The sequence below is a fragment of the Bombus flavifrons genome, chromosome 12, assembly GCF_040668555.2.
Source record: "Bombus flavifrons isolate JBK064 chromosome 12, iyBomFlav1_principal, whole genome shotgun sequence".
NCBI classification, from domain to species: domain Eukaryota; kingdom Metazoa; phylum Arthropoda; class Insecta; order Hymenoptera; family Apidae; genus Bombus; species Bombus flavifrons.
In genome coordinates, this window is record NC_138453.1 from 3,853,961 (window position 1) to 3,865,048 (window position 11,088).

Below are 11,088 nucleotides of genomic sequence, written 5' to 3' on the forward strand. Positions count from 1 at the left end.
ACAAGTATACTGCCTGTCAATCGCACTGAAATATTAGTTGTCCCAAATTTCTAAATCAGAAAGGAAAAAAGATAAGTGAGGCTCTAAAATACGAAGAAAAGAAAAGTAACGTTTTCACGAAGCATTTGCAAGAGGCCAGTCGATTAGAGATCACGGATCGACCCTAACTCTGTGCCATGTTAATAACATGTGTGTGACAAAGAAACGTTTGAACAGAGAAGGGAAGAGGTACCGTGTGCCGGACGTGTGTATACGTGTGTCATAAGCTACGCTGGCGTGCGCAGCGCGATACGCTGCCAACGATGCATACGGGAGGATGAGGGCCCTGTGTGAGAATTCTTCTGAAACGTTAAACAGTGTTTACTCGTCGGGCCATGCACCGCGAATGCCTTTGCCCGCCAGTTTCATCAATGAACTCTTTCTTTTACGCAATGACCCTGTGGAGAAACGCGCGCGTCGCGCACGCAACCCCATGGGAAAACACGATATCGTGCACGATTACCGGAACTGCGCGCAAAAACCACATCGGTGGGATTTCGACCAAAGATTTTGAATTTCCTTGATAAAGCATTGTGATTTAAATGAGAAATGATGACATTGAAATTTGTGGGTAGTTGTAAATTAGTCTTCTGTAATTACGATTAAAACATCTGCTAGTTTGTATAACTGTTTTGTAAAGATCGGGAAATAGAAAGAAGAAAGATTTCTTGTAATTACTATTGAAATATTTGCAGATTTCAATGATTATTTTAGAGAAATCCTAAAACAGGAAGAAGAAAGGTTCTAGCAACGAAGATAAGAATAATAGTTTGGAAATTTTGATGTAGTATATATTTTGTCAGTAACAGGAAATCTTTATCGATATGTTTTATCGTTACTATAACCATAATATATTATCAAACTTTTACCTTATACGATAGCCGTGACGCTAAAAACCATTGCAATATGAATGGTTTTCCAGTTGAATCATGAAAAAAAAAATACTTTATATTAGATTCTTTATATAAATTTACCTGGCAACTTTACAAACAACTCATTATTACAACTGGCAGGTAAATTAAATATGAGCTTTACAATATATAATACTGATCATTCTCCCAATTTTTAGAAACTGTCATGTGAAAGAAAAGAGGTGGATGTAAGAGGACGAAAGGAGCGTGATAGGAGAGAGACTCAAATTTCGAAGGAAACGAAATCGTTGTGTCCTAGGGCACGGCGTGAATTCCCACACATCAACAAGTCTCAGTAGGTCCGCAGACCTCCCCTCTCCAATGCTATCCCGGAACCCCACTCCAGAACGCACTTCACCCCACTCTAGACACGGTGAGTGCATCGGCATGCGGTCTTCGGAATCCAAAACGTCAAACAGTTACCCTCTATACCCCAAGAAGGACGTCGTTAGTATTGTTGACGATCATCCCCTTCTTTAAGACAGTTCGTCATTTGGAGTTTCACCATCGGGATGTGTACACGAAGAACTATGAAGAAATATTGTGAATACTGTTCGTTCTTAGTACTTTGAAAATATAGTTTAGTTACATTTACGTGGATGTGATCTTGGATCGTTAAAAAGACGAATTGGAAGACGTTTTCAGACGTGGAGTTTTGTGTGGTTATAGTGATTTTATATATATAGTTATAGTGATTTTTACTACAGTGCATAAATGGTGGATTATTATAATTACAAAATGTCAGGCAGCGAGGAGGAACCTGAATCGCGCACGCAACCAGAGATGACCAAGGCGGAGTTAAGAAGGGTAAAAATTAGCTTGAATCTCCACTATTTTGGTTGTTGCGAAATTGTGGGAAGAGAATAGAATAATGGGGGATTTCGTTGGAGGTCTTATTAAAGTTTTCTTATTCGTATTTCCGTTATGAAATCATTATTTTTCAATATTTTGAGTGGCAAACAATATTTATGGAGGTTAATTTAATGTTTTTCTTATTTATTATGACTTAAAAGATATTAGATATGTTTTGGCTACTTTCTTCAAACAATAGTTAATATTAATATTAATAAAACAAGCCGTATGTCTATATTTTCTTTAAGAAACCACGTGCTATATATTAAAAAAGAAAAATGATTTAAAATTTAAGGAATCAAGAACTTTCTAAAATTACACGCTCGTACTTATTTACCTGTATAATTCTAAATCTTTTCGTTGGATTCCAAATTAATTTAAATATTTAAATATCATAAAATACAATTTCAATTAAAGAAATACGAATTCTCACGTGACTCGTTCATAAATCAATTACCAAAACCGCAACTATCAAAATTACAACGATCACCGAACGTTTCATAACTGGAATGATTCTCGAACTGCAGAGCAATAAGCCCATCATGGAGAAGCGGAGGCGTGCTCGGATAAATCAGTGTCTGGATGAGCTGAAGAGCTTGATACTCGAGGCGATGAAAAAAGACGTGAGTAGCATTATTTTCCATCCGTCGAGCGCCATTTATCGGTCTGTTTGATAATAGTGATTTTCGCGCGATCGATCGAAAAGTCGTACCAATTACATATCACGCGAGCAGACAAAGTGTTTTAATCGCTTAATCGAACTAAACCCGACAGGCGAAATTTCTTGACGAGGAACGAACAACAGACATCAGCAATGGTCGCGCGAAACGATAAGAGAGTGTGCGCCTATACGCGTGATTTGAAGCTAGCGCTCGTGGAATCCACGTTGTCGCCGGCGCCCGAAACGTGCCATGGAAAACGTGACCGGTACACGACTTATCTAGCGACGTGATACGAGTTTACGGGAGATAACACGAAAATATGCGCAGCCTCTCTTGTCGACCGACACCGAACGTAGATTTTTTTTCTCGTTGCCACTTAGACTGATGGGATTTTGCGCGCGTTGATGAATCCTGATGAGAGATCTTTCGATGATATTTAGAATCGTTGATATTCATAGGCTCGACAATCAATATGTATTCGTAGTTCTTTTTTATTCTTTTGGATAACGTATTCGGTTTTTTATTTTGCTATTTTTTCTAGTGTTTGGTCCTTTTTTACGATATGTTCCATTGTAGCGTGACACATTGACAATGTTCAATTGAGAAATATCTTTGGAATGTTGGTTTGATTTTAGGTAATATGTTTTAGGAAGATGAATGTGGTTGTTTATATTTCTAAATCAATCATTTTGTATGCTGTGATAGAGTGTCAGTTCCATAGGATCATTCATGGAAACTGAAGGAAAATTTAGGCTGCTGAATAATATTTCAAACAATAGTAAAAGAAATAACGATATTCAGAATACATTTTCTATGATAAAATATTTATAATACCTTTATGAATCACGAGAGTGTCTAAGGATAGTTAGTAGAATCATTTATAAGAAACGTTGAAGTTAAATAACTCAATAGCATTACCTGTATTAAGTCACTATCAAGCACCGTAATTATGTATAGAGAAGAGAGAGTACACCTCGCCGATTTTGATGAATTTCGAATATTTTGTTGAGGTTAACATTCTAAACAACTTTTTCCTATACATATAATCATCGGCTTTATTTCCGAGATATTCATAAAAATACTTTTGTTACTTCTTTTTCTTGGCATGGGTTAAGTTGGGTTAGCTTTATGTACGGATATGATGATTTTATAGACGTATTCGTGCTGTGATGCGTTCATATGTCTTACGTTTTAATTTGTAAACATAGAGAGATAAGAATGGAACTCAACTTAGTTTAACTATACAAGAGCCACGAATACAGATATAGTATCATCATGTCCGTACATAAATCTAATCTAAACCTGACTCTAAACCTAATTGTAAGATAAAAAGTAGCAAGAGTATTTTTATGAACATATCTCAGAAGCTAAATAAAATTATATGTGTAGGAAAAGTTGTTCAGAATCATGTTTCCGAGCACATCGGGATTTCAAATCACTGAAATCAGTGAGATGTATTCTATATAATTACTTCAAACAATATAAACAAACAAATTTGTACATCCCTTCTAACACTTTTATCCTAGCAATCTTATGATTGTCAATAATTCTAATTCGTTTAATCATTTATCGTAATGTAACTTAAATTTCTTCTAGTTTTTCTTCTTATTATAATTCACACGTATGATCAAGTGACAATTGAAATTGGCCGAAATTATAATCGGCCACATCAGTCATATACGGAGCATCAGTCGGTCGAAATTGTTTCGGTACTGTTAGCCTAAAGGTCAAGAGTCGATCTTTTAATTAAACTGATAGGAAGAGGTCATGTAGCGGATGTTGGCACAGAAGTGTTTGAACAGGCCGTCTCCTTTTTCCCTCGCCGCCTTCCTCTTGTGCGATACGATTTGTTTTTCGACCGTAGAATCGAGACTAAGGTCGGTAAACTAGTGGTAGCAAGAGGTGGACGGGTTTAGTTTTAGTGTTTTAGACGCCTCGGCGTGGGAACGGATGGTGGAAGTCCTCTTTGCCAACGCGTAATCTCCACTGGAGACTCTACAATGGTACTTCAGATCTATTCGGCTGCGTACCTGACCGGTGTCAGCCACATTCCATTTAATTCCCGTCTTAAACAGATTTTAATTACGTTAGTTTCGAATAACTGTGAAACTTCACTAATTGACTAGTATCTTTGTTAAATACTGTGGATATCTTTGTTAAATAACATTGGAACACTGTGTTAATTTCGACAAGAATAGGAAGTTTTAAGGTTAGCAAACTTGGCTAACAAGCTTCCAAAGTTAACAAACCTTCAAATTTTAGTAATGGAATAGTAGAAAATTTAAAAGGAAAACAACGTGGGTTTTGTAATTAAACATGTTCATTGAGTGTTACTAATTATTCAGAGTGTTAAAAAAATATGAAACCTGTCTTAGTTGCAAGGTTAAAAAGTTTCAAAGCTGGAAAGTAACTTTTTCAAATTCCAGTAACATTGTTTAGAACATTAAAAAATTTAACAACAAAACAAGGTTTTCAAAATTTGTTACGTACAGTACGTAATAGATTAAAAAGTTTCGAAGCCAAACTAATTTCTGAGTTATGTATGTTATATGGCAAATAAAAAATCATGGGATCTAAAAAAATCAATTTTCGATAAAAAGTTCGATTGGAACCGCGAGATTTCCTCTCAACATCCGAGGACATAAGTACGCTCCTCACCGCGTAACTCGATCCGACGAGATTGATTTCTCAGGCAGAGCTATAACGAGAGAGCGAGGCGCTCTCACCGTTCTCTCCTCCGCGTCCAGATGACTTCCGCTACCTGCTCGCTCCAGTGTCCGTCCCGTTCGCCCGTACGAAACGCCCCCCGCGTTCGTGGGAACCTCGAAATAATTATTACGAAGAAAAAAGAATCTCATCTCGGGTTGCAGCCTTCCTTTGTTGACCGTATCATCTTTAAGGATCCAACTTCGCGAAGACGGCACCGATCGCTGTAAAAAAGAAAAATGAGGAAAAAAAGAGGCGATGCTCGACGCCTTTGCTTTTAGTTGCTCTTTTAGCAGGTGTCTCGTTCCTCTGATCTTCGGTGTCGTATTCGCCTACGGGAAAATCGATTTCCGCATCGATTTTCTTCCTTTCAACCTTTGAAAGGTGTTTGCTTGTAGCACGAATCTTATCCCTGAACTTTATTTTACGGAGACGTCAAACATTTTTAATCACTTTTTATGGTTTCTGACAGCATTCGATAAATATATTAAAATATCAGTTTTGGATTTAGGAATGTTAGAAGATTTGTCAATTGTAATTTTACATTAAACTGAATCCTGCAATAGTTTTATAATTGTATCCTTTTGTACCGTGTCGATGGCTCTTGAAATTATTGAAGCAATGAAACATTCGAACGGATTGTTCGTGAACATAACGACTGAAATTTTTAGATCCTACTCAAGTACCATAAAGGATATGTAAAGATCGATTAACATTTTTGATATTCCAAGGAGAAAATTTTTAATCATGGATAAATATAATAATTTCTATTTGCAATGGAAAGGCTGAATGGTGCAATTTGCCGTTTCGAATATAGTTTCAAGACTCATTGTTGTTCGTCAACTTATTCTCATTCGAATGGAAGCTTATTCAAAGGAGAATGGGGGGAAGAGAGAAGAGCCTCAATGTGTAAGCGATCTCTTCTTCGACTCCCACGCCTATTTTAAAGGTGACCGCTAGTTTACCATAAAAATGCGAGCACTCGGCTGATCCTGGGACGAGGATCGTGCTACAGGAAGAGCACAATAGGATTTCACTGTTGTGCATCGGTATTGAACGATCGATCCTCTGAAAGGTAGGATTGCCTTGCTGGCAATCTGAGAAATATTGAAAGGGCTAGTGTTGTGCTCCGTGGAGAAAAAACTTTCGAGACGCTTTCGAATTTCTAACGGGTTCCCACGGAAGATTCAGCTTTTTCTACTTGCTACAGTTTTCCTTCGAGAGGAAATGTGTGTCTCGCAAACGTTTCCCTGAACGCGTTTCTAATTTATATGAATATCACACATCGTAAAGTGGCTTTATTTGGTCGTTTAGAAAACGATTTGTATGCAGTCGATAAGAGCGATGCAGAAGTTAAGCGATAGGGAATCGCAATGAAAAAGTTCCCGCAAAATGTAACACGCGTGGCCATAGACTAACTACAAAATTGCTCTACACTAGCTACCGAAGTTGGTAGTCTATTATTAAGGTAACAGGTCGTATCAAGTCAATTACGTGGGCGTTACCGAGGCGTCACAGATTTCTTGATGGAGCGATCGGTATTAATGCTCGCTTGTGAAGGGTAGCCTGGAGGTTACAGCTCCGATTGCTATGCTCTGAACATGTTGGAAACAACCTTTTCATCGTACCGGTTAATTTCTTGCTTCCACCGCCTGTCGATAAAACAGATCTCCCCCTCTCGACCGTGTTTTGTTGAGTTCCTGCATTACCGACTGCGTTCGAGATTCGTTTTTTACCCTGGCATCGCGTCGTATTGTACGAAAAATCTTATAGAAAGTCGGTGTACGCGTATGAAATCGAAAATAATCAATGAAAATATACTCGTAACTCGAAAAATAAATTATTAACGTGCGGTTCTTTTCATTTTACAGCCGACGAGGCATTCTAAACTCGAGAAGGCCGATATCCTCGAGATGACGGTGAAGCATTTACAAGCGGTACAGCGTCAGCAATTGAGCACGGCGGTCGCTACCGATCCGGTGGTGCTAACGAAATTCCGTTCCGGATTTTCTGAATGTGCTACCGAAGTATCGCGGTACGTCAGTCACCTCGAGAACGTGGATCCTGTTGTGAAGCAACGACTGGTATCACATTTGAACAATTGCGTTAGCAATCTCCAGCAAATGGCGCCGTTCTACAGCCACTACGTGCCCTACATGCCGGAACGGCTCTATCCGGAGGTGAAGGTCGGTTTCCAGAGTGATTTCCAGAATGGCGACGAGAATAATAATAGAAGTGCCAGAATACAGATACCAAACGGTGTTCAGTTGATACCTAGCAGACTGCCGACCGGAGAGTTAGCTCTTTTGGTACCACAATCGGCTGCTATTTCGGCAAACTTTCCATTCTTTCCATCAGCACCCGAGCCTGTCCCTAGAATTGGAGAGTGCTCTGCCTTCACAGCTGTTCATAGGTCACAGAGTCCTCTGTTAAGTCCATCGACATCCATCTCGAGCTATGGTGAAGAGAGTCAACAATCTGAACACTATCCTCAAGCGCACTCTCCTAATGAGCAGCAACGTCGATTCAAGATTCCCGATCAGAGTCCAGTTTCCAAGAGCTTCTCTTCATCGCCAGAGACTCAAAAGCCACAGATTAGTTCAACCAGCGATAGGAAGTCGCCAGTACCAATTTTTGCGGAACTTAAGTCAAACACGAGTTATACAAACAGAAAAGAATTTGCAGAATCTTCTGAATCGTTAAGCGGCAATGGACTGGCGACGTACAGTTTAAGACAACCTCTTTCAGTAATTACAGACAAAACGTATAATCGTACCGATTCTATGGTGGCAAAGAAAGAGGCAATCAAGAGACATAGCTCGGATTGTCTTTTAGTAATCTCTGATAAGAAGGCCAGGTACCAAGAACCTATCAGCTCTACCATGAATTCTTCTAACGGTCCCTTAAAATCCGAGGAAGATCAGCCGGTTTCTGTGGAGGATTTGTCAAGTAGAGCGACTTGCTCGGCTAATAGAAATTCTAATCCTAATCCTATCAAATTTGTAGCGGTGGCTGGTCCTTCTGGCGTCAACGGCGATATGTGGAGGCCTTGGTGATTTAAATATAACGTGCCTTCTCATTTTTTTTTAATTTCCCTTCTTTTAAAAGAATTTTTTTCTTTTTGAACCGAAGTGGAGGAATTCTTTTTAAACTGAAGTACATAAAATTGACAATAATTGGCTATTATAAAGAAGTATTACACAATTAAGATGTCGCCAGGTTAGATCTCAGTTTAAAACGATTCTCGGCTAATACATTAGGATCATTTATATTGAAAATTGTGCCTTAGAAGAAACATAATTGTTTACTTTTCAAACATTTTAGGACATTATTGAAACTAGTTTTACCATGATTATATATAATAAGGATCCCGACTGCTTAGTAATGTAAGTCTTTCTTGAGTAGTTTTAGTAATTTAAAGAAATAGTATTTAGGAAGAGACACGACGACGATTAATTAGCTGTAACGTCGACAGAATAGGAATATGCAACTTGTATCCTCGCTGACAAAGACTTTCAAGCTTTAATATACTATATATTGTACGATAAGTTTTTCACTGTGAATAGTCATGTAAATAATCGCCGATCTTATTTAATTTGTATTTTAATCTAAGAACTTAAAAAGAGTGATGTGTTTTTTCAGTCGATGTAATACTATCGTTACGAATTAAGTTAATTATTGCCAGTTTTTGTGATAAAAACAAAGGGGGGGGGGAATAGAAAGAAAACAGAAATGAAACGAATTTTTTCCGTTGTTCCCCGTATTCCATGATTCACAAGAAGAGTGCGATAAAAATCGTCGCAGAGAAACGAATCTCTGCTTGATATATAAATTTCATTAAGTGTAAAGGAGAGTAAAAGGAAAAGAAGGAAGGAAAAAGAAAGAAAAATCGTCTGAGCTGATCTTTCTATCGATATGTCCCGTAGTCTCGTAAAAGGCTGAGCAATTTCCCTTGTTGAAAAAGCCGTCGGGGCCGCTTTATCCTTTTAAGAAGCGTTAAACGCGCTCCGATTCATAAACTGGAACTTATTCTTTCCTTTTTTGCCGATAAAGGAGTAAAAAGGCGCGGCGAATGAGAATTTCAACCACCTGTTACACCGCAAAACCACCCCCTTTCTCATCGGCTGAATGCTTAAACTGATTTATCGACAGACACCGTGAAATTTGTTGAATGCCCTTAGCGTTTGCTCGACGAACGAGCGCGTCTTCCCTTCTAGTCGCTGAAATTCTTAATTTCGATCGTGATTTATGGGACTAAAGGGGGAGTAGGAGGAGAAACACCGTAATTTTCTCTAGACTCTAGACCTATCGATACGTGGGTGAAGCGTCACGTACGCGTATAGCTCGTCCATTTTGTAAAATTAAGTTGGCAGAGAATTTCTGGAGATGTATGGATTACACGGTTTATGACGGTGGACTAAAGGTGAATGTATTTTGAAAAAATTTCACGCGATTTTTTTATGGCTAGGAGTTCGTTCGCGTTGGTCGAGATGGCACCACGATAGTATTCGGAACAAGAGCTGTACGTTCGTGTCGGTGTTTTTCTAGAAAATTGCTCGACTATTAGTTAGGCCACTTTCTAATTTTGCTCGTTGATAGCGGCCATGTTAATTAAAATTTATCTTAATTGATAAGTGATCTTACATTGATGATTTTATATTTCTCTCTGTTATTGCCAATGGATAGCGTAGTAAGGTCTAGCAGCAATAACTTTAAAAGTAAATCTCTGAAGTTAATACATGCATGTAGTATGCAATATTTTAATATTGCCTACTATTACAGCTTTGTTAGGGCGACATATTGTAACCATTGTGACATGAATAATTCTGCTTTCAACGTTTTATAGTATTCAAAATGGACGAAATGCTTAGAAGAGTATTTAAATTTATTGTAAATACAAAATCATGTTACATCACCGAAAATACTTTCTATATCGCTTATTTTTTGTCTGCTCAAAAGCGGAAAAAGAAATGAAAACGAACGTTACTTTGAAAGTGTATATTTCTCCAATAAAATAAACTTTCGTATTTTTTTAGTCTTTTCAGAGACGAGTTTGTTAAGGTCTAAAAAAGATAATTACTTTTTAATTTCTGCCTTTATTTGTTTAGAAAATATTTATAAATATTCGACAAGAAATATAATATTGAAAAAATATTTTTTGTTGTCTGAGGAAGATAATATGTATACACGTAGGTAGCTATTATATTTTGCGTCTTTTGGAATTGTGTTTCAATTAAACAAAAACGAAATGTATATGCATAAAATATTTATAATAATACATGGTACGTAACTTTTACCAAAACGTGTCAATTAATAATTTTCCGTATTCTTTCCACAAATTTATATTTCAGTATCCTTCAAGATGTCAAACAGCTCGTCGTTTTCTCTACAAAACATCCTAATAGTGATTAATACCAATACCGAAATGCACTAAAATACACTAAAATAAATTATCATGACAACTATATCTTCCTGTTCATCTCACAAAACCTCGATACTCGATCACAGAAATTTCCATCTACGGTAGAACTCCATATATCTAAACTCCAATTAATGGAACGAAATTTTAGTTAACAAAACTCCTACCGATTGAATATACTTATCTGTATAATATATGAACTTCTATTATTCCAAAGAAAAATGATGGAAGTACGAAGAATTATTAAATTCTCACCTTACGTATGAATTGTTTGTTAAACGAGTAAGAATGTAAAACGAGAACGAGAGCATTTGCTCGCGTTCGTTTAGTATAAACAATTATCGAGCAATCTGTTCATAAACTTATTTGCGCCGAAAGAGTTTCTTCGCGCTGAATGCGAGCGAACGATCGGCAACCGACGAAATAATGCTCGTTCATATTTTCATTTTACTAAAGAGGTGGGAGAACAAGTATTCGTTTGCTTGGTCTAAACGCATTT

At 37.5% G+C, this 11,088-nt stretch overlaps 1 protein-coding gene across 1 annotated transcript; it reads left to right on the forward strand.

The window, feature by feature from the left end:
* The first annotated feature begins 1,195 nt into the window (after nt 1-1,195).
* Nucleotides 1,196-8,880, forward strand: dpn (bHLH protein deadpan). Its single transcript, XM_069124490.1, has 3 exons — nt 1,196-1,757; nt 2,330-2,425; nt 7,042-8,880. The coding sequence occupies exons 1-3, from the start codon at nt 1,665-1,667 to the stop codon at nt 8,224-8,226; spliced, it is 1,374 nt and encodes a 457-aa protein (XP_068980591.1). The 5' UTR covers nt 1,196-1,664; the 3' UTR covers nt 8,227-8,880.
* Nucleotides 8,881-11,088: the final 2,208 nt, after the last annotated feature.